This window comes from Panthera onca, chromosome D3 (genome assembly GCF_046562875.1).
Source record: "Panthera onca isolate mPanOnc1 chromosome D3, mPanOnc1 haplotype 2, whole genome shotgun sequence".
NCBI lineage: Eukaryota > Metazoa > Chordata > Mammalia > Carnivora > Felidae > Panthera > Panthera onca.
This window is the reverse complement of record NC_138350.1, coordinates 76,362,008-76,386,591: the sequence shown is the minus strand read 5'-3', so window position 1 is coordinate 76,386,591 and position 24,584 is coordinate 76,362,008. Positions and strand designations below refer to the sequence as shown.

Sequence of the window (24,584 nt, the reverse complement as noted above, 5' to 3'; positions counted from 1 at the left end):
TGTATGCATCACTCATGACATTAAAAAATGCATGGGGCACCTGGGTGGCTCAACTGGTTAAGCATCTGACTCTCGGTTTCAGCTAAGGTCATGAGCTCACGGTTTTTGAGTTTGAGCCCCGCATCAGGCTTCACACTGACAGTGCAGAGCCTGCTTGGGATTCTCTCTCTCTACACACCCCCACCCCTGCCCCGGCTTGCTCTCTCAAAATACATAAACTTAAAAACAAAAATCTCTTTTAAAAAATGCATGAAGTCCTGTGCATTTTTAAACTTGATAGCATTTATGAAAATTAAAAATGTGTTCTAAATACAAATTTATTGAGTCTTAGCATATTTATATTAGTCAATGTGTATGTCTACATTTGAAAATTATAGAATATCTGTTCCTTTATAAAAACTGAAAAATCCAGGTAAGCAAAGACAAATAATGCCAGCAGAGAAACACTGCTAATCAATTGCTTTCAGGTGCAGACACACTGTACGTTATTTATTTATTTATTTTATTTTATTTTTTTAAACATTTATTTACTTGTGAGACAGAGAGAGAGACAGAGCATGAACGGGGGAGGGGCAGAGAGAGAGGGAGACACAGAATCCAAAGCAGGCTCCAGGCTCCAGGCCATCAGCCCAGAGCCTGACGCGGGGCTCGAACTCACAGACCGCAAGATCGTGACCTGAGCTGAAGTCGGACGCTCAACCGACTGAGCCACCCAGGCGCCCCGACACACTGTACTTTATACTAAATAACTGGTGATGTTCAATTTCCATGCTTTTTTGAAAGGTGATTTTGGAGTGAACAAAATTCAGTTTTGTTTTTGTTTTTTGTTTTGTTTTTGTTTTTTTGAGAGAGAAAGTGAGCAGGGGAGGGGCAGAGAGAGTGGGAAAGATAGAATTCCAAGCAGGCTCCACACTATCAGCACAGAGTCCGATGCGGGGCTTGAAACGTGAACCATGAGATCATGACCTGAGTCGGAACCAAGAGTTGTACACTTAACCAAATGAGCCACCCAGGAGCCCCAGTTGCAACTTATTTTTTAAAATGTTTTAACTTTTAGTTTTTTAAAAGGTAAGCTCTACACCCAAAGTGAGGCTCGAACTCACGACCCCAAGTATCAAGAATCACATGGTCTACCAACTGAACCAGTCAGCCGCCCCCATTGCAACTTATTTTAGAAGGCAATACTACATTGCCAATGTTAGAGTGCTGTGTAGGAAGCATCCTGAAAACAAATAATACACGCCGAACCGTGAGCATACTGACCGGTATGGCTTTGGGAAAGCCAGATTTGAAGAATGATGACCCTTGTCTCACTACTGCCAGCCCTGGAGAGTATTAGAAGCCCTCGCATGTTATATCCTTGTCCCCATACACAAAAGCACAGACAAGCTGCAAGGAAACAAAAGCACAGACAAGCTGCAAGGGCGCACTTCAAACCAAACTACTATTGGGTGGTGAAATGAGCAGACTCCTTCTTTGTAAAGTGACTTGGTGTCAGTGATGCGAAAATATTTTTTAACGCTGTCAAATTGCAAAAAAATTAAATGCATTTATACAAACAGTCTCCTATTCTGGGTATATTTTTCTTTGCTAATTAATATTTTATCAGTATAAGACATAGGTCATAGGAGCTAAGGGAAAATCCTAAAAATATACAGATTTTGGTCAGGCCTGGATCAAACTCACAATGTCAAAACAGAAAAAGGTTGAAATTGCACAAGAGTAATTTGTAAGTTTTGCGTGTTTGGCATTAGTTAACAGTTAAAAGCAGTGATGATATATACTCTATTAGTAGGCGAGTATTCAAGTAACAGGAAACAATTTAAAATTTATTAGGCATTTTGTTTAAAAAAAAAAATCAGATCTTGGAGCGCCTGGGTGGCTCAGTCAGTTGAACGTCTGACCCTTGATTTTGACTCAGGTCATGAGCCTTGCGTGGGGCTCCGTGCCTGGTGTGGGGCCTGCTTAAGAGTCTTTCTCCCTCTGCCCCTCTCCCCTGCTTGTGCTCTCTCTCTCGCTCTAAAAAATACATAAATAAAAGTATAAAAAATCAGATCTCCTTCTGATAATAAACTTGTGCCGATCTATGTGTCAATCTATCAATTATCTCAGCTGTGGCTACATGATCGAATCTCGAATCTCCGGAGTCTGACAAGTCCTCAACAATTATGACAACTGAAGAGACCACCTCATCGTTGCTTTGTGTGCAAGTAAGAGGTCTGCAAAGTAGCAACAGTGGGGGAAAAGGAAAGGTCTACTCCCTTTTCTCTGTCAGTATGCTTTAAAGATTTTCTTTCTCGAGGCTCTGCCTATTTGGTCTGTTCACCTTTAGATGAATAATACTTTAATGTTTTATATTCAACGATCCAGGTGTTTTTTTTTTTTTTTTTGACTAGAAAACATATGTAACTTAGGGGCGCCTGGGTGGATCAGTCGGTTAAGTGGCCGACTTCGACTCAGGTCATGATCTCGCGGTTTGTGGGTTTGAGTCCCACATCTGGCTCTGTGCTGACAGCTCAGAGCCTGGAGCCTGCTTGGGATACTGTGTCTCCCTCTCTCTCTGCCCCTTCCCCGTTCGTGCTCCCTCTCTCTCTCAAAAAATAAACATTAAAAAATTTTTTTAAAAACATGTAACTTATAATTGCTACTTTGTAATTTTTAAGTTACTTTCCAGAAAATCTCCCCTTCCCCAGAATCAAATATTAGCTTTGGATTTAGGTGAGCCTTGCCTTCCTAATCTCTCGCTCACGTTGCAAAGGCATCAATAGGTTACCCCTCCTAAATGCTACTGACGTATAAAATCCTACGCTAAGGTTACAGAGCGACTGGCGTATAAGAGGCCAAGGAAAATAAAAGTATGGCCGATAGAAAAGACAAAAACTACACAGCTCTGTTACTTTAAAAAATGTTTTAAAAGTATAAATACATGCTTTCAAAAATTCAAATATACAGAACACCTGCACAGCTGAATACAGGAGCCCCCAGCTGTATTTCATTTGCTCAATTACCACACGGGCCTAGAAGCTATGACGTCAGGAGCTTACACATAGACGGCTTCCATCATCACAGAAAGCCCATTGGGCAATTCATTGGTTTCTGCTCTACAGTAACCATAATTAAGCACTAGTACATTATTACAAAAGTTCTTTATACATTCTGGATATAAGTACCTTATCAGACATAATTTCAAAAATTTGCTGCCATTCTGTGGGTTAGACTTTCACTTGATGGTGTCCCTTAAACCTTTAAAACATTGAAGTGCATTTTGAGGAAGTCCCGATTTTTTTCCCTTGTTGCTTGTGCATTTGGTGCTGTGTATAAGAAATGGAAGATTTACTGGTATGTTTTCTTGTCAATTTTATAGTTTAGGTATATGATCCACTTAGATTTAGGTATACGACCCATCTGGGGCTGACCCAGGACTTTTTGTTGAAAAGATTACTCTTCCTTATTGAATGCTACTGGCACACTTGTGAAAAATCAATTGTTCATAAACGTTATTGATTTCTGGATCCTCAGTTATATTTTATGTTCCCGAAACCCATGTTTATCCTTATGCCAGTACCACATTGCCTTGGTTACTGTAGCTTTGTAGTAAGTTTTGAAATTGGTTAAGTGTGAGTCTTCCAACCTTGCTCTTCTTCAAGATTGTTTTGGCTTTTGTAATTTTCCATATGAATTTTATCAGTCTGTCAGTTTCTGCAAATAAGCCAGCAGGGGTTTTAATGGGAATTGCACGGACTCTGGAGCATTCTGGGAGCATTTTTATCTTAACAATGTGAGGTCTTCCAATCCATGAACAAAAATGAATTTCCATTTATTTAGGTCTTCTTTAATTTCAACAATGTTGTGTAGTTTTTGTAAACCTTGATGCTATTGTAAATAGAATTAAAAAAAAATCTCAATTTCAGAACATTCACTGCTGATATGGAAACAAAACTGATCTTTGTATATTGATCTTGTATCTATCCTGTGGTCTGGTGAGCTCATGTAGTTTTTATTTTATTTTCTTACAATGATGTTTTTTTAACTGAGCATAAGTTGTGTATTTTTTTTTTTAATTTTTAAAATTTTTTGAGCTCATTTAGTTTTTAAATGAATTTCTTAGAATTTTCTACAAAACAAGTTTATATAATCTGTGAATACATAGTTTTACTTCTTTTCCAATATGGTTGACTTTTATTTCTTTTTCTTGACTAATTTCCCTGGCTAGAAACTCAAGTACAATGTTGAATAGAAGGGGTGAGAAAAAACATCCTTGTCTTAGTCCTGATTTTGGGGAGAGAACATTCAGCATTTAGTCTGTTGCCATTAATGATGTTAGGTGTAGGGCTTTTGTAGATGTTCTTTATATCATGTTGAGAAGTTTCCCTTTTATTCCTGGTTTGTTGACTATTTTTATCACGAAAGGGTGCTGAGTTTTTCAAAGCTCTTCCTGCAACTATGAAGACAATTAAGTCAATGTGGTAAGTTAGTCCTTTATGAACATGGTAGCATTGACCCTCATTATTTTCGATTCTATATTTATGAATTTACCAATTTGTATCTCAGCTTGTTTGTAATCCCCACCTCAAAACTGTTAGCACTTCTATGATCATTCACAGGCATCTGCAGACACACGAAATTTAGAGCTTCCTGATGTGCGTGTTCTCCGTGGAGCTGAACAAGGCAATGCTTTGCCTTCCTGTTCCAGGTCCCCCCAGACATGACCAGAAGATGAGGGGGCAGGGGGAGCGCAGTGCAGTGCAAAAAAGTTCTGGTTCTGGGGCTAGTATGAATCCCAACTCTGGCAATTATTAGTGGGGTGGCTTCAGGCAAGTCACTTAATATTTCTAAACTTCGTTTTCTCTTTTGAAAATAAAACAATATGTACCAGGATAAATTGTCTTCAGGATTTAAGATTGTAATCTATTTGAGGTATGTATACACACACACACTTCCCCTAGGAGCAATGGCTCTGTATTCACTAATTCAGTATCCACAGTGACTTCATGGAATGTAAATAAGGTGAATAAGGTGAATGCTGTGACTAACGAGAAGCATCTGCATATGACGTTGAATTTTGGATGTTAAACCAACCTTGTATTCCTGGGATAAATCTTACTTAGTCGTGGTGTAAAATCCTTTTTATACGTTGCTAGATTCACTTTGCTAGTATTTTGTTGATGACTTTTGAGTCTATATTCAGAACAGATACTGATCTGTGGTTTTCTTGTGATGTCTTCACTGGTTTTGTATCAGGGGAATACTGGCCTCATAAGATGACTTGGGAAGTGTTCCCACTTCCATTTTTTGGGGAGAATTTGCAAAGGATTGGTGCTAATTCTTTAAATGTTTGGTAGAACACAGCAGCGAAGCCATCTGGGTGTGGTATTTTCTTTGTGGCACGTTTTAAAGTTACTAATTCAGTATCTTTGTTATTGGCAGTTGTCTTTTTCACTTGCTTTCGGTAGAACCAACAGCGGTAAGATGATCTCTCAAGGCCAGTACGATTCACTAAGAAAATTGACGTTATCGAGGAAGACATATCCGGTGTCTGTAGGATTCAGATAAGCAGCTGGCCAGGATTATCCAGTGGTAGAACTGTCCTGCTGTCTTGCTCTAACAGAGACAAACATTTCATCATCTCTCGTGCTTTCACGACCTTAGGAACAAGACCTTTCAGCCCGTTTACAGAAGATTTAGATACAAACCTGTTAACAGACATTTGTAGTAAAGTCATATAATCACAAATTAAAGTTTGCACATTACTAGATTATATACAGACATGCGTATTTACATATTATCTTTAAATCTATCTACAAAAATAATACCTGTCTCAGAACCTGTCAGGAAGGCAGTATGTAGTGGAATAAACACTGGAATAGAAATCTGGAGATCTCAGTTCTGGTGTCAGCCCTCACTTCAACAAGATGCCACAATCTGTTTCTCCCACCGATAAAACGAGGTTAAGCCTGATGATCACCAAGGTTTTTTTTCCTCATTCTAAAAATACAAGGACTTCTTCAACAATAATGTCATTCCCACTGTTGTCACTTCTGAGTGCTCGAAATGAAAATGCTTTTGTTCTAAGCACATCCACACTGCATTCTTACGGAACAAGCCAACCAATTCACCAAATCTTACAAGAAGAGGAAGAGGAAGTCTGTGGCTAAATAATATAATTCCAACATCTCAAGGTCCTGGGTTTGCCATGAAATAGCCACTATCAATCCTCTCTCTCTACAAAAATGTATTTGTTTTTTCGTCACACCTCACTTCCTGTCGGTCCCGTAGCACAGGAGGCGTGTAGTCAAGTCATTATGGTCGCTTTCAAACACAAGGAGGTCACTTGTCTGAAATTCGGAGCCCGTCAGAGAGACTGAACGGCATCTCATCCGTTGTCTCTACTGGCACATTACTTCTCCCAAAGCGACACGAGTCGCGGTGGGAATGGGGACTTGAGATAAACGCATCCGCGGTCCGGCTGCAATGACAACTATCTGATGGCAAAACGCTGCTTGAGTTACCAAGATGCGAATGGTAAAGAGCGTGGAAGGAGTCTTGAGACGAGTGATACTGTCCAGCCCCCGTCGAGGTGGACGCAGGGCTCTGGTAAGGGCCGTTACACATGACACACGTCTGGAAGCAAGTCTTCCTTCCCAAACCCCGGTGAATGTCCAGTTTGGCAATGAGGGGTTTCCCAACGTTCACTTCCTGCTTCTCCTCTACAGTATCTTCCAGTCCTGAGTACTGATACGACACACACACTGTGAAGATTAGATGTTCCTGAAAAGGAACAGGGATAAAGTTATTTTTATCAACTGTGAGAGCACATCGGTCTCAGAGTATCACTGACATCTACAAATACGCACAGGACCACACAACAAAATCCACGGTCACTCCCCTTTCCCAGCTTCCAATCCTCAAGGCCTGTTTACACCTTCCCTATACTAAGCGACGCCGGCTATAATCATGTTCCCTTTCCTTCATTCGATACTTTGAATTGGTAGAATTCTAGTACTTACTACTGACGGTGGTCAGAATCACAGAGACCTTGTACTGTATTCTGGAGGAATAGTTTAAAGGTGTTTTCCAAGCAGTGGGGCTTGGGAAACTTACCCAACTGGTGGAGATGGGAGAATGGTCCTTTAAGGAGAAAACCTGACTTTACACCCAGGCCAAAAGTTTAGCTGTTTTTTTTTTTTTTTTTTTTTTTTTTTTAATTTTTTTTTAACGTTTATTTATTTTTGAGACAGAGTGAGACAGAGCATGAACGGGGGAGGGGCAGAGAGAGAGGGAGACACAGAATCAGAAGCAGGCTCCAGGCTCTGAGCCATCAGCCCAGAGCCCGACGCGGGGCTCGAACTCACGGACCGTGAGATCGTGACCTGGGCCGAAGTCGGACGTCTAACCGACTGAGCCACCCAGGCGCCCCAAGTTTAGCTGTTTTAAAAAGTATTGTGAGATAATAATCCATGGTCACAGGTGGAAGAGCATTAACTGCATCAGATCACAGGCTTATTTCACAGACAAAGGAGACTGAAGAAGATTAGCTATGAACAGGGTGACGATAGTTTGTATCTGTTGTTCCAACTAGAAAATGATTATTCAAAGATGCAAAGATATTTAAAAGCAGATTATGCTCTGTATCTCTAAATTTTTTGTTTTAAATGTTTATTTGAGAGAGAGAGAGAGTGCACACATGTAGAAGAGGGGCAGAGAGACAGAGAGACAGACAGACAGATAGACAGACAGACAAAGAGAGAGGAAGAATCCCAAGCAGGTTCCATGCTGTCAGCACGGGGACTTGAACAGATCTCACAAACTGTGAGATCACGACCTGAGCCAAAATCAAGAGTTGGATGCTTAACCAACTGAGACCCAGGCACCCCTCTTTTCCATCACATACACTCTCACGTGAACATCTTCAGGCCATTAGCAGGGACAGAACACCACGCGGAAGGGGGGTCACTGATAAGACTGTGTATCACGTATCTCTACTTCAATTTAACACTCAATGAAGCAGCAATCTATAAAGTGATACAACTGTCACACGCCAAAATGAGTTTTCACTTTCATAAGATTAGCAGTTACAAACAGGAAAAGTAATAACCTTTAATTTTTGCAGTGAACTGAGCCGAGTATAGAGGCACTGCTTGGGGAGATCCTTTGATACCAAATAGCTGCCAGTTTCCTCAGGCGTCCCTTTGTTTGCAGCTTTTGGATCAATGTCTAAGTCCTGTGAAAAGTAGCAGGCGTTATTAATGAAATCAATGAGACTCACAACACTGTGCATGACAATAAAATATCTGAACGGGTATTTCTCTCTTACGAATTTTGGCTGAGTAGGTAAACTCTCATCCAGGACTAAACAAACAATAAAGACAACACTCTAGAGTACAATAGGAATTCTAAATTCTGCACACATATGCTTAAAAAGTTAGCTGTGCAAGGACAGTTACTTCCAAACTATCCCTAGAGACACTTCTTAACCCACTCCAAGCTTCCTTTCACATCCAAGCCCCATTAGTGTGTGACTCCTGGATTCTCGTCCTTCTATTCATCACTTTTGGGCAGATGCAGCGGGTTATCTAGAAACAATAAACGGACAAGACACAGACAGCCCTTCCCTTTTCTTCTCTAAGAGACAACTCCTGGCCGAGGGCGGGAGATCTGTTCTGGAACTCCAGGGAGAAGGCCTCAGGTTCTGCCCTGACCAATGCCCAGAAAGCTGCCGGGGCTGGTAGAGAGACCTATCTAATTCTGGGCTTCAGTGCTGGAACATCTGCTCTCACACTAAGCAATGTCCTCCATGAAGCTTTTATCAATACCAAAGGTGATGCTCTGGATTTGTCTTGCACCTTGCTTACTTACTTCTCAATTTACTAAACTCATGTAGGAAAGAGGGATACTATTTACTGGCTTCTTTAGGCTGACACAAAATACATACTGTATCTTAATTTATGGAAAAACAAATTTCTGTGCTTCCAATATACTACCATAAGACTTTAATTAACAACAGTAGTTTTTAAAAGGAAATTATTTTTGACATAAGAATAACAAATTTGATATTCTACTTAGGGTAAGGGAAATTAAAGGCTTCTTTCCTGGGTGAAATTTGACATTTAGGGTATTTTTGGTGATTAGTTTTTAAATATTATGACTACTGTCACTAAAACACAAATAAGTATTTACATAAATGGAATATATAGGTATTTATATTTCCTTTAACTTTACCATGAAGTTTCCAAATGTTTAGTTATTAGTAAGTGAGGCTGTATCGGTATATTTTGAACCAAAGAAGAAAGGGGGGACTTACGAGAGGAAAATCTGTGACATAGGCATCGCACATTACTACGTCGGGCGGCTTGTGGACTATGCTTGTGTAGATTATCATGACGTTGGAGAACTCTGCGGCGAACCCTAACTGAATCTGGACACCGCACTGAAATTTAAGGCACATACTTTCTGGGAGTTCTGAAAAAGAACAAAAAGAACAACTTGTAAATAATCATTTGAGGAGTGCTCGGTAAGTTTTCGGATGATGAGCGACAGATAAATATTCTTTAAGGGCGAAACAGGGCTTTTGTTTTCACTCAGAAAGGTTCTGTAACTAACACATTGTTCAAAGACACATAAACACACATGCATACACTTACAGAAAGAGGAAAAAAAAGCCCCATATTCTGCTGGTTGGTCACGCAAATAAAAGCCTTTCATTTACTGTTTCCTGACAATTCTTGTCCCTCTGCATATATAATTTTTACAGTGGTAACCAAAAGTATCCATACAACTTGTGAATTTTCACTGCTGCCTCGATCTTCACGAAAATAGTTTTCAATAAGCATTATGTTGCCGAATAGTTTGCTACTTTGAACAACTCCACTATTCTTGAATATCTATAGTATTTCTGGATTTTATTATTTTTCTACCATAGTTAATATTTCTTATATACATGTACTTAATACTTTAGACACAGCTGCTGGACAGTTCCTCACACATGTGACATTCTCCACTCACGTAGACTGTAAATAGATTTGACCATACAATTTCCAAAATGAATATTAATTTTCAAAATGTTTACCTAGTTGATGAGATTAAAAAGGAAAAACTACACTATCATAGTTTTAATTTTGTTTTCTCTCATTACGACTTAAGTTTACCTTTTTTATATTTGTTTCTTAATTATTAATATATTCACAACTGTGTATATTGTTGAATTTGCATCCTTCGGTGAGTGATTAAGGGAGTCTTAATGTTTTTCCTTTTACCATTTTGTAAGAACTTTTTAAATTATTTTTAAATGTTTTATTTTTGAGAGAGAGAGAGAGAGACAGAGAGACAAAGAGGCAGAGTGCAAGCAGGGGAGGGGCAGAGAGAGAGAGAGGGAGACACAGAATCCGAAGCAGGCTCCAGGCTCTGAGCTGTCAGCATGGAGCCCGATGCGGGACTCGAACTCATGAACTGTGAGATCATGACCTGAGCTGGAGTCGGACACTTAACCGACTGAGCCACCCAGGCGGCCCTTGCATGAACTCTTTAACGTAAAAAATACCAAACCTGTTACCAAAAACAGTGCTCTCTTTTCACACAAGCTACTCTGACCCTCTAGAGCCTGTTTGCCTTTGGTAAGATGACATATATCCGTGTGTAAAAGATAAGAAATAAGTATTATTTTAAGACCACAATCTTTTCATGATGTTTTAAAATATTTGGGCCAAAAACTTCCTGCAAATCAGGTTATAGTCTCAGTAACACAGACTCACTCAATAACTATTTTACTGAACATCTACTATGTGCCAGGTGTGGTATAAGTAATGAGCAAACAGGAAAATAATGGACCAGACACTTCTAAACTTTTTTTCGTTTTTTTTTAATTTGAAAATCTAGGGGCGCCTGGGTGGCTCAGTCGGTTGGGCGTCCGACTTCATCTCAGGTCACGATCTCACGGTCCGTGAGTTCGAGCCCCGCGTCAGGCTCTGGGCTGACGGCTCGGAGCCTGGAGCCTGCTTCCGATTCTGTGTCTCCTTCTCTCTCTGCCCCTCCCCTGCTCATGCTCTGTCTCTCTCTGTCTCAAAAATAAATAAACATTAAAAAAAAAAAATTAAAAAAAAAAAAAAAAAGAAAATCTAATTGGCCTCATTAGGCGATTTATGAATTGGGCAGCATCTCATCTACCAAGTAAAGAGATGCTTCCTTAGTTTCATTTTATAAAAGGGTTTTTTGTTTTGTTTTGTTTTTTCTCTTTTCACTGTTGATCTTTACCACCGTGACTTTGCTATTGTTGTTGTTTAGAGTTTTTAATCTTTATTATTATTTTTTAAGGTTTGTTTATTTATTTTTTTGAGAAAGCGAGCAAGTGTGAGTAGAGAGGGGAGGGGGACAGAGGATCCCAAGCAGGCTCCGTGCTGACAGCAGAAGGCCGGATGCAGGGCTCGAACTCACAAACTGTGAGATCATGACCCGAGCCGAAGTCGGACACTTAACCGACTGAGTCATCCAGATGCTCCTAGGTCTTTTTTAGAGGAAAAGACTCGTAGCAAATCCAAAATCTCACTTGTCAATGATTTAAACTTACTTTTTCACTAAACACACAGAATTACCAGTAGTAATTCATTATGTTGTAGATAAGATTTCCACTCCCTCTTTCTCCTGCTCACCAACTCGCTGCTTCCAGAGTCAGAGAGAGCGAATGCCCAGTGATATTTATGAGCACATAGTATTTGCTGACTAGCATGCTTGTCTCCTTACACGTGCGACCTCATTCAACATCAACAACCGTAGCAAGTGTTATTTCTTGTCCCCATTGATAGACAACATGCTTACCAAGGGGCAGAGACAGAATCAGAACCCAGGCCTGTCTGATTTTTCAAACAGCACACTTCCAGCAACTCAGAATATGATCAAGTCTAAGGGACTGTATATTAGGTAGACTGTTTAGTCTTGGGTTTGCCCACTACGCTAAAATGTTTTCACTACAAAGTTGAGAAGAAAACGATTTATCCAGGAGGAAAAAACGTCCTTCATGATGTAATATAAGCACATTATAGAACAACGTCACAAAAAGCAGCCATCACCGTACCGTGTGCCTTGGCCCACTGCAGATTCCGCACCAGAGATTCCGCAGAATATCCTGTTCCCTGTATTGGGTCAGTAAGTGCTCTCTTTTCAGACAAGCTGCTCCGAATCTCCAGAGCCTGTTTGCCTTTGGTAAGGTGACACTTACCCATGTCTAAAAGATAAGAAATAAGTATTAAGACCACAATCTTTTCATTATGTTTTAAATACTTAGGCCAAGAACTCCCCTGAAAATCAGGTTATATTCTTAGTATCTATCACTTATTCACTCAACAAGTATTTACTGAACACCTACTATGTGCCAGGAACGGGTCAAAGTAATGAGCAAACAGATGTGAGAGAGAGAGAGTGAGAGGGAGACAGAAAGAGAACATGAGTGGGGGAAGGGCAGAGAGCGAGAGGGAGACACAGAATCCGAAGTGGGGTCCAGGCTCTGAGCTGTCAGCATAGAGCTGGACGTGGGGCTCAAACCCATGAACTGTGAGATCATGACCTGAGCCAAAGTCAGACACTTAACCGAATGAGCCACCCAGGCGCCCCCGTCAAAAATTTTTTTTAAATGTTGGACCAGCCCACTTCTTTTTTTTTTTTAATTTTTTTTTTTTTAACGTTTATTTATTTTTGAGACAGAGAGAGACAGAGCATGAACGGGGGAGGGTCAGAGAGAGGGAGACACAGAATTGGAAACAGGCTCCAGGCTCTGAGCTGTCAGCACAGAGCCCGACGCGGGGCTCGAACTTACAGACCGCGAGATCATGACCTGAGCCGAAGTCGGCGGCTTAACCGACTGAGACACCCAGGCGCCCCATGGACCAGCCCACTTCTAAAGGCCCTTTTAACTTTTATCTTCTATAATTCTATTACCAAATCCCTAATACTTTAAACCTTAAAATTCACAAAGAACTGAAAGTATATTTGTTTACTGAAAGAGTAGTCCTCATTTTATGTCTGCACTCCGTTGGGAAATACACGCAGTTAGTAAACAAATGACTATTTATCTACGAGAAAGTTAAGATCCCGTGCCATCTACACCTCAGATATCTTTATTTTGAGACAGAGAGAGAGAGAGAGAGAGAGAGAGAGAGAGAGAATGAATTCCAAGCAGGCTCCACACCCGACATGGGGCTTGATCCCAAGAACCATGAGATCATGATCTGAGCCAAAATCAAGTCAGACACTTCACTGACTGAGCCACCCAGGAGCCCCTACCTTGCATATTTTAATTTTCACTCAAACACAGGCATTGGTAAGTAGTATATGCCAATGTTTTAGGTTTTGAACTTAACAAAAAAGTTATGCCATAATGTGTTTTCATCCAACCTATTTTAGACAAAGACTTATGATTATTGATAAATCTCAATTTAAACTTACAAAGCTATATATTATTTAATATGAACAAATTACTTCTCCTACTTCTATATATATTATTATTAATAAAGTTATAAACTAATAGTATCTGGTCTTGGGAAAGTAGTTATTTATCTGGAAAAAAAGAGGTAAAACTAAGATTCTTAAAGTAAATTTTTAAAAATATTTATTTGGTTTTTTTTGGGGGGGAGGGGCAGAGAGAGAGGGAGACACAGAATCTGAAGCAGGCTCCAGGCTCTGAGCTGTCTGCACAGAGCCCAATGCAGGGCTCGAACGTAGAGTGAGATCACGACCTGAGCTGAAGCGCGACGCTTAACCACCCAGGTGCCCCAAAACTAAGATTCTTAAATAGAAGAATCTATTCTGAAATAGAAGCCTCATATATAAAGCAGATAAAGGCAGACTTTTCTGGCTGAAGCAGGATGGCAGGAGGAGGTCCAAAGCTCTGGCTGTCTATGTTACATGGGAAAATGGCGAAGTCAGGTGACCCAGCTACAAGATCTGCACCGATAAAAACATGAAAATAAAGGTGACTCATGGCTCTTAGGGTAACTCTCACATACCTAATACTCAAGCTGCCATCTTTGGAACACCCAAGAAACTCCAAATCTCATGGGCTGGTTTGCAAAAGAACTGTTTTTTGGTATGACTTTTATTATTTTATTAAAAAATTTTTTTTCTTTATTTCTGAGAGAGAGAGAGAGAGAGAGGGAAGGAGGGAGGGAGGGAGGGAGAGAGGGAGACACAGAATCCGAAGCAGGCTCCAGGCTCTGAGTTGTCAGCACAGAGCCCGATGTGGGGCTCCAACTCACGGAACTGCAAGATCGTGACCTGAGCCAAGGTCAGATGCTTAACTGACTGAGCCACCCAGTGCCCCGAAAGCAGAATTTAAAAACATTGAGTACATCAATGAAAAAAATGAACCCAGACTCTTCCACCGGGCCTCAAAATTTCTGTAAGGCTGTATCTCTAATCCTCAGAGAGGATGCTCTCTGGACCAGGTTTCTGCAAACAAGCAGACGGGGCAGCACCAGGCACGAGGCACAGAAACGAGGCACACAACTCGGAGAATGAAACTTCACCGATTCCACAGTCTTGCCTGCGATCAGCGCCGCGGCTCAAGTCATGCTGAGCAGAGGGCATAAAGCCAAGTCAACAGGGAATGAGGAAGGGGGCGGGGGGGGGGGGGAATTAAATGGAGTGTTGCTGAACACTGCCTAAATTTTTGTTTTTTATAAAATAAATACTAATTCCAAACCTGCACAGTAATAGTAGGAAGAAAATAATTACCAGAAGACCCTGAGTAGCTTTCTCTTTATTTATTTTACCTTCTGCAACTTCATCCAGTAACACAGTAATTTTCTTGTCTTCTAATAATCTATCTTTTAAAAATTTCATGAAAATTCCATTTGCCAACCCAGAATGCTGGATTTCAAAAGCTTCTGCCCCTTGACACCTTAAAAAACAGCAAAAAGACAAATTAAAACAAAAAGAAAGGAAACACTTGCCACACGGGCTTGCATAAATACGGATGAGCTTCATTTGCTTCTCAGCCTCCTGCATGACATCTTAATTAAACAGTTAATCTTTAAGCAGGAACTACATGCTCTGGTGCTTAGTGAAAAGAAGATGTCAGGATAGGAGGTGCTAAAGTCAATTCTTTAAAACTTCTTATCGAGGATATCAAAGAGGAAAATTTATGCCTACAATTCTACGGATCTGTCTAGGCTTCTAATCTATAATCAAAAAGAAGTCACGAAAAACGAAGGCATCTTGAACATAAATATAAAATTTCCTTACGTGGCGTATCCAAACACAATGTTGGCGGTGACTTTTAGTGCATCCAAGATCGGGATGGTGTCATCATAGTCATTTCTACATAAAAGGGAGGAGGGAGGAGGACAGATACAAATGTGAAAAAAGTTAAACAGCATTTTGGAGAGCTTTAATAATATAATGGAAAATATAACACTATTGTATTACATATGATTTAAAATTATAGATTCAAAATTCCTTTATCAAATCAGCCACATATTTACCCAAAATAATCCAGGCCTCCTATGCTGCCGAGAGGGCAGATGGCCACATCCTTTCTCTGCTTAGCTTTAAACAGGACCAACATCTGAACTCTGGCATTGGTTTTTGATTGGTAAACGCTGAGCAAGCACAAACTCTATTTCTGAGAGGAATTAATCACTGGTTCTATTCCTTAGTAACACAGTGGCCAACAACTGGGATCTGAAGCTTCAAACATGAGGTTCGGCTACGCTTTCTGTATCTGCGAGACCAGGGCTGACAGAAGCCCCACCTCACCACGGGTGTTCTTTCCGTCAGTTCCTGGAGGAATAACTGAGAGACGACTGGAGACACCTACAGGCATTCTGAAGAGCTGAACCTTCTGGAGTGTGAATAAATACCCATGCCCTTGGGGCGCCTGGGTGGCTCAGAGTTAAAGGTCTGACTTCGGCTCAGGTCATGATTTCACGGTTTATGAGTTTGAGCCCCGAGTCGGGCGGGCTCTGGGCTGACGGCTCAGAGCCTGGAGCCCGCTTCAGATTCTGTGTCTCCCTCTCTCTCTGCCCCTCCCCCATTCACACTGTCTGTCTGTCTGTCTCTCTCTCAAAAAATAAACAAACATTAAAAAAAGAGTTTTTAAAAAGATAACCATTAAGAAAAAGAAAAAATACCCACGCCCTTTAGTACCTCACTTTTGTTCTATAGCAAATAAGAAAAAAGTTAAAATCATTAAATACACATGGAGAAAATATATTTTCCTCTAGTGTCCTTCTTGGTCAGTTTCAATCTGTAATTACAAATTCTCAAGTTTGGGGCGCCTGGGTGGCTCAGCCGGTTAAGCTTCCAACGTCGGCTCAGGTCATGATCTTGTGGTTCCTGAGTTCGAGCCCCGCGTCGGGCTCTGTGCTGACAGCTCGGAGCCCGGAGCCTGCTTTGATTCTGTGTCTCCCTCTCTCTCTGCCCCTCCCCAGCTCATGCTCTGTCTCTCTCTCTCTAAAAAATTAACGTTAAAAAAAAGAAAAAAAACAATTTGCAAGCTTAGGTGGTTCTTAGAATTCCCAGGTTTGCCTTAGATTTACTTGTCAAGGCTGATATTTACCTCAATCCAATGAGCTTCATTTAACACAGACAGCTTACCTTTTCCTACACATGTCCAACAAGAACACGTTGAGTCCGGTTTCCTTTTCTTGCATCAATTTCAGTATATTTTGTACACAGAGACAGTTTTCAGACCTATATGGATTTGGAGCATCAACAGGGACCATAAAGCTGTTCCCAAAGTTTTCGTAACCATGTCCTGCATAATATAATAATCCTGGAAAAGAGAAAAAAGGGGTAAAAATTAACTCTAAATTGCACTCTGAATACGCATGCAGCACTCTTGTGCAGTCTTTTATTTTCTTCAAGTTAATGCAAGCTTATTTAAGAGATACCCAACTATAAACACAGTCAATGTTAACTAAGTTTGCACTGAAAATTATTTCGACAACAGTCTTTAAATACTGTATTTAAAAATTTTTTTTTTTTAACGTTTATTTATTTTTGAGACAGAGAGAGACAGAGCATGAACGGGGGAGGGTCAGAGAGAGAGGGAGACACAGAATCGGAAGCAGGCTTCAGGCTCTGGGCCATCATCAGCCCAGAGCCCAACGCGGGGCTCGAACCCACGGACCGTGAGATCGTGACCTGAAGTCGGACGTTTAACCGACTGAGCCACCCAGGCGCCCCAAATACTGTATTTTAAACTGACATCAAGATGCTGTCCTGAAGTATGTTTTAGTTCATAAAAATGGTATATTTGTAACCAGTGGTATAATATGGAATGCAGATTTATCTTATGTTATATAAAAAAGAAAAAGGCTAAGGACTTCTTTGTTGAGTCGTTTGTCTTCTCCATGAGACCAGGAGTTCCCCCAGGGCAGGGACGGTATTATCTCTATCTGTGGATTCCTGGCACACAGCAGGAGCTTAGTAAGTTTTTAATGGATGAACAAATAAACTTATTTAGATGACTAGTAACTACTAAATCCAGTATAGGAAATTCTATAGGCAAAAAAAGGAAAAACAAATCCCACAGGCATTTATATACATAATTAGTAAGAGCCATAAAAATAAAAACGTAGTCTTTAAAAAAAATGATTATTTATTTATTTTGGGGGGGGGGTAGGGCAGAGAGAGAGGGAGGGAGAATCCCAAGCAGGCTCCACATGCTGTCAGCACAAAGTTCCACGTGACGCTTGATCTCATAAACCTCGAGATCGTGACCTGAGCTGAAATCAAGAGTTGGACACTCGACTGACTGAGCCACCCAGGTGTCCTTAAATGTAGCTTTTTCTAAGAAGGGAAGGAAAATCTGATTTCATGGATTACTACTTTTTTTTTTTTTTAAAGATTTAAGTTTATTTTAAGAGAGAGTAAGAGAGAGCAGAGGAGAGGCAGAGAGAGAAGGAGGGAGGGAATCCCAAGCAGGCTCTGAGCTGTCAGCACAGAGTCCAACGTGGGGCTCAAGCCCATGAACCGTGAGATCATGACCTGCGCTGAAATCAAGGGTCAGATGCTTAACTGACTGAGCCACCCAGGAGCCCCATTACTACTTTTTCTTTTCGTTACGAGATATAAATATCATTAATTTTCCATCTAGAGTCTCTTGAATTAATAATCTCAAATTTACATTCATTTTAGTAGTCCATAGATGAGTCATTTCTTTACTGAGAAACGATACTATAAAAACTGCACCAAACGACTCTGAACATTTTCTTGAAAAGATGTTTGTTTTGGCTGTAAAAAACAAAAAACAAAAAACAAAAAAAAACCCAAATATCAGTATGGGCTTCCTTATAAAAATATTTGATAGAAATATTTGTGAAGATACATTCCCCCTAGGCACGCAATCTCTAAGGCCCACTGATTTTGCTCTGTCAGCGTCCTGGATATGACGACTTCTTTCTACGGCTTTCTGACATTAATAGTAAAAAGGCGCCAAGCTGGGGAACAACAGAGAAGCTGCTCCCTGCACCCACAGCTCCAATTCCGAGCAAAGAATGTAGCTTCGAACAACCTGCTCCATTTGGTCCTCCAGGGAAGAACCCAGGTCTGTTTTTCTTGAACTCTGACTAAAATGAGAAAAACGGTTCTTTCATATGTAACATTTCAGGTAAAAAAAAAATGACAAAATGGGGGGCACCTGGGTGGCTCAGAGAGTTAAGCGTCCAACTTCGCCTCGGGTCATGATCTTGTGATTCACTGAGTTCGGGCCCCGCATCCACAGAGCCTGCTTTGAATTCTCAATATCTCTCTCTCTCTCTCTCTCTCTCGAAAATAAACATTTAAACTAATGACAAAATGGGTACATTCATGTATTCAGTGTGGGTTTATTCTATCTCATCTGTGTCCTGCATGAAAGAAATGAAAGAGAAAAGGAAGACGAGGTTCCTGCCCCAAGGATCTTGCAACTCATTCAGACCTGCTCATGTTGTTAAAGAACACAGAAAGTCAGCACACAATGAAATATCATAAATTATGTGATTAAGGAAACCTTGTATGATCTGAGTAAGGTGCACGGAGGAATCGGTGTGAACGGAAGCAACCACAGGTGGTCTTGGGAGACTGGGTACAATTCGGAAAACCAGAGGAAGAGCAAGGGACGTTATGGAACGGAAACAAACCAGGCGTGGGCCTGGAATGGCAGCCAAGAGAAAGGAGACCAGCCTGGCAAGGAATTAAATTATCCCCGGAAAGAAGAGGGGCACTGACACGAGCATCTTGAAAATCGTGACACAGGGAGTGGATGTAATTCACTAAGGAATGAAGACTGAGTGAGTGAAAAGCCAGCCCGAAGAATGAGAGCAAATACTTGCAAACAGTAGATCTATAAGGACAACTTGTATCTAGAATACATAAAGAACTCTTCAATTCGACCATAAAAAGACAAATAGCCAAGTAAAAAATGGGCAAAGGATCTGAACAAACATTTCTCCAAAGAGGATAGCAAACAAATAAACACACGAAACGCAAAACAGAACGAGATCCCACATCACGCTTACCAGGACAGCTACAATAAACACACAGGCGTGAACATGTGTTGGCAAGGATGGAGAGAAACTGGAAGCCTCATTTACTTCCGGTGGGAACATGCATTGGTGCAAGCAAGCAGTCAGGAAAGAGTTTAAGCAGTTCCTCAAAAAGTTAAACGCAGAATTCCCATATGATTAAGCAATCGCAGTCCAAGGTGTATACAGCCAAGAGAACTGAAAACCTATGTCCACACAAGAATGTGCACACGAGTGTTCACAGCGGTGTGATTCAGAATATCACCCAGAGGCAACAACCTACGTGCCCACCGGCTGATGGATGGAAATGTGGTACATCCTATACCATGATTATCCAGCCATAAAAGTAATGCAATGACACGGACGAACCTTGAAAACATTATGCTGAGAGAAAAAAGCCAGGCACGGAAAGATTCCATTCTACAAAATGGCTCCAAAAGGTGAATCCATAAAGATAGAAAGAAAAGCTGCTGTTACCAGGGGTTTGGGACAAAGAGGAATGAAGAGTGACGGCTAACGGACGTGGAGATTCTTTCTGGGGTGATGAAAATGTTCTGGAATTAGGTGACTGATGCAAAACTGTGAATACGCTAAGGCCACCGAACTGTACGTTTCAAAACAGTAGAATTTATATACTTCTTTATCCAGTACAGGCACCCCTCACCTTTTTTTTTTTTAACATTTATTTATTTTTGAGACAGAGAGAGAGCATGAACAGGGGAGGGTCAGAGAAAGAGGGAGACACAGAATCCAAAGCAGGCTCCAGGCTCTGAGCTGTCAGCACAGAGCCCGACGCGGGGCTCGAACTCACGAACCGCAAGATCATGACCTGAGCCGAAGTCGGACGCTCAACCAACTGAACCACCCAGGCGCCCCACCCCTCCCTTTTTTAAAGTTTGTGCCACGCCACTCTGCCTTTAAGAGAGACCCACATTATAGTGTCTGGTTTTGCTAACCAAAGGAATCTAAAGAGGACTTTTTTTTAATGATTATTTATTTTTGAGAGAGACAGAGGAAGGGAGAGAGGGAAGGAGAGAATGAGTGGGGGAGGGGCAGAGAGAGGGAGACAGAATCCGAAGCAGGCTCCTGGCCCTGAGCTGTCAGCACAGAGCCAGATGCAGGTCTCGAACCCACGGACCATGAGATCATGACCTGAGCCAAAGTCGGACGCTTAACTGAGCCACCCAGGAGCCCTGAGACGTTTTGCTTTTATGAAAAAAAGGCAAAAAGCAGAAATGGCATTTAGCGTTTGTTTGCAGCGAGTCATTTGGAGGCAGAACACAGCCAAGCAGAGAGAGAGAGGCACCGCCGGCTCCTTCCCCGGGATCCACACTCAGCATCCCGGCAGCAAACTGCCAGACCTCTGAGCTGTGTCTGTGAGCATCTGGGTTGTATCTCAATGTATCTTGTGCATCCGTCAGCAAGATGTGTCCGGAGGTACCAGAAAAGGCTGTCTGGGCCTGGGAACGCTCACATAGCGGGAAACCTGCGTCCAAAACGGGACTCTCTTCCCCATCAGTCTGTTCACCGCTTCTAAAAGCAAGGTATGCTCATTTCTAACCTTCACGACTCTACCTCAGTTACTCTCCCTCCTTCCCATCTACCCACATCATGGCAATTCCTCAAGGGTTATCTCACGCTCAGGACCCTCAGCAGGTTATCACCTGGTTTCCAGCTTTCTGACACTTCGGTCTCTCCCTGCTGGGAAGCCGTGTGGCAGCACTCTCTGACACATAATCACACGCTGGCTTTTAGGGACACCTTACAGTTCTATGCGTATTTAATTTCTTTGGTAAAAATGCTCATAAGAGACATTAATCTTATACGTTTGTATAGCTTTCTCACGGTTCTGGAAATACGTTCATATACATGAACTGATTTTAATCCACGTAACAATCTTTAAATGATTTATATTCATATTTTATAGGTGAGAAAATGAAAAAGATAAGTGATTTGCTTACAATCATACAGCTGATAGGTGTTCCAACTCCAAAAAACGCATTTTTAATTTTGTCCTCATTATATTAAGGGACTTAGAGTTTTGAGAGTATAAATCATGCTCTTTATTTTCCAGATCTCCTTCGACACCTAGCATACTCCTTTATCTGTGCTACGGATATATTAAGGAATTCGGTAAATACTTTTGAATGCATTAATTAACAATGCAAACCAATCAGGAGAGAGCTGGATCCAGAGAAGTTTCTAGAAAGGGCCTGATTTTCAGTAGAAATGGTACCATTTCTACAACTGATGTTACTTAAGACAGCCAACCAGGCAGCTTGAGTATTGTCCCCACTGTTATCATTTGACACATCTGCCTCTAGCGAGACGTAACTCGGGAGAAGCAGCAAGTTCAAGGGAAGGTTTAAGCTCCGTCAACCAGGGTGACCTAAGCATGGCCCGTTATTTCAATGCCATACGTCCCACTCGGCAATCATTGAAATTAAGGCACTTACAGGAACAAAAAACCTTTCTCCGCCCCAAAATGACTTCTGGAAAGTGGAAGCATTTTGCATCAAAGTCTACATCCAAATAGTATGGCAGGAGAGTAAACATTTTTATGTACAACAAACTAGGCCAAATCATTGTATTTTCAGAATTCCATCTCTATTACTGCCAATTAATTTAATCAATTATCGCATTACTCAAGGGTAGGCATCTTTATAAGATGACATCTTTATAAATAGGCATCTTTATAAAATGACAAAAGTATTTTTTTTTAAGTTTATTTACTTATTTAAGTAATCTCTCCACTCAACATGCGGCTTGAACTCACGACCCTGGGACCAAGAGTCGCCAGCCGAGGTGCCCCAAATGACAGGAAATTTAATGTGGTTACAAATATAATCCTGTCCATTAGACCTTTAGGGAATCCTGTTTCTTGGGAACATGATTTCCAAGGACATAGTTTATTACAGATGTTTATTCTTGCCTACAGAGAAGAGAATTGCCGAAACGGAGGACGGTCCCACCGGAGTTGAGCTGCAGTGCACCTAGCACGGTGCTCTGACGAGGACAGTCACTGCCACCAGCACTGTCACAGTCAGCCTACATAGCTCTTCCTGTGTGCCAGACGCTGTCTGAATAAAGTGCTTTAGTTGTATAGTTATCACCTCCTATAATCCTCGTATTTCTCGTAACCAGGTGGTTATATTATCACCCACCTTTTACAGATGGAAATACTGACACACTGAGAGGTTTAATGGTTCATGTAAATCCACATGACTAATAAGTGACGGAACCGGAGTCTGGATGCTGGCCAGGCCAACCACTGTGCTATACTCCACGGTCTCTTTATAAGCTGCTGCTGGCTTTCTAGTTAACTTTACTCTCAGAAAATATAAAATGTCAGTGAGCTGGTTTTCCATGGCTTCGCTACACTATCATTTAAAAAACTCCTTTTTTTTTTCTTCCAAATGAAACCTTAGGCTGAACCTTAATACATAAAAACATATGAAAGCTGGGGTTCTCTAACTGAGGCCTCGAGTGGAATGCTATCTGGTTCGAACCTCGCATCTAAAGATGCAGACAAACTGGAATTCAGGAAATGATACCGATAATACTTTTACTGTGCCAGGCACGGGGATAATTATTTTACCTTTATTTATTCTGCAATCACTTCGTTAAGTTAGTCTATCCATTTCATAAATCCTTTTCTGCTTATAAAAGTTAAATAGCTTAGTTACGGTTCCACACTAGTCAGCAGAAAAGCCGGAGCGCTGAGCACGAGCGAGCCGACTTAAGGCCCCCGCCTCACCACGCAGCTCTGAACTGAACGACTCCTCCAGGGTAAACGAGACTTGGCCATATTCTGACCAGACTCCAATATCCTTCTCCACCAAAGCACAGCTGAACCGCAGCAGGTGGAGAATGCAGGAAGGCACAGTGGGGGGGGGGGGGGGGGATTTCAGTTACTCTCTCTCATAGCCATCTACGTGTGACAACTAGAAATCTTTACCTTCACCTGTCTTCAAGGACGTGTAGTAGAGATCAGTTATTTCTGTTCTCAGAGGGTGTTTTTTAGGTTTATGTATGTTTTCAAAGTGAGTTACCTACTTTCTGTTTTGGGGCAACTTTTGCTTCTTCCACAAACCCATGGGCGACGTGATATAAAAGGGCATGAGCCTGGATGCGTATGCTTTCCGTATCTGAAGTCGTTCATGCTGAAATTCTCCCACGGCTCTGCCTTGGCCTCCCCCACCCCACAGGCCGTCAACTGGAGGTGAAGGTGCAGTGCAGGTGGAAGGCCCTGTGACGCGAAGCCTCTGCCACACTTACGTCTGCATCAGATGTGCCTGATGCCTGGGGTACGCACAACGCTTCAAAACAGAAAACTTTAACATTTATTTATTTATTTAGAGAGCCGAGAGCAAGCGAGCAGGGGAGGGGCAGAGAGGAGAGAAGGAATTCCACGCAGGCTCTGTGCTGTCAGTGCAGAGACTGATGGGGGGCATGAACTCACGAACCGTGAGACCATGACCTGAGCTGAAATCGAGAGTGGGCCACTCAACCGATGGAGCCGCCCACACGCCCCGACGGTGTTTTTGTATTGGGGCAAAGCCTCAGCACAAGCTGAGCTCTTCTTCCCACAACTTTTTAATATTTCTGGTTTTCTACTTTACAGGCGCAATTAAAAGTTTTGGTTTAAGCTAGACAAAGGACTTAAAGCTAAGGTGACAATTTCAGTTAAGAAATGAGAATGAGGGGCGCCTGGGTGGCTCAGTCGGTTGAGCGTCCGACTTCAGCTCAGGTCACGATCTCACGGTTCGGGAGTTCGAGCCCCGCGTTGGGCTCTGTGCTGACAGCTCGGAGCCGGGAGCCTGCTTCGGATTCTGTGTCTCCCTCTCTCTCTGCCCCTCCCCCAGTTGCACTCTGTCTCTCTCTCAAAAATAAATGAACACTAAAAACAAAATTAAAAAATCTTTTGAGCCTCATTAGCAATTCCACCGAGCTTACCTCATCATATCAGTCTCATTACAAATAAAAGGCTGAATTTAGAAATTAATCTATTTAGAAATGACTGAAGTAAAATAATTTGAAAGATATAAAAGCTTTCAAACGGGTACTTTTTTTTTTTTAATTTTTTTTTTT

The 24,584-nt window shown here is 41.5% G+C and overlaps 1 protein-coding gene across 2 annotated transcripts in view; it reads right to left on the bottom strand.

Moving 5' to 3' along the window:
* Positions 1-2,893: 2,893 nt before the first annotated feature.
* Positions 2,894-24,584, bottom strand: part of MALT1 (MALT1 paracaspase) — a 63,424-nt gene continuing 41,733 nt past the window's right edge. For both annotated transcript variants that reach the window (XM_060613957.3, XM_060613958.3), the window contains 7 exons: positions 16,582-16,759; positions 15,229-15,303; positions 14,757-14,884; positions 12,065-12,214; positions 9,302-9,459; positions 8,096-8,221; positions 2,894-6,768 (listed from right to left, as the gene is read on the bottom strand). In XM_060613957.3, coding sequence (XP_060469940.1) covers positions 6,328-6,768; positions 8,096-8,221; positions 9,302-9,459; positions 12,065-12,214; positions 14,757-14,884; positions 15,229-15,303; positions 16,582-16,759 — 1,256 coding nt within the window. In that variant the 3' untranslated portion in view covers positions 2,894-6,327. The remainder of the gene's footprint in view (positions 6,769-8,095; positions 8,222-9,301; positions 9,460-12,064; positions 12,215-14,756; positions 14,885-15,228; positions 15,304-16,581; positions 16,760-24,584) is intronic.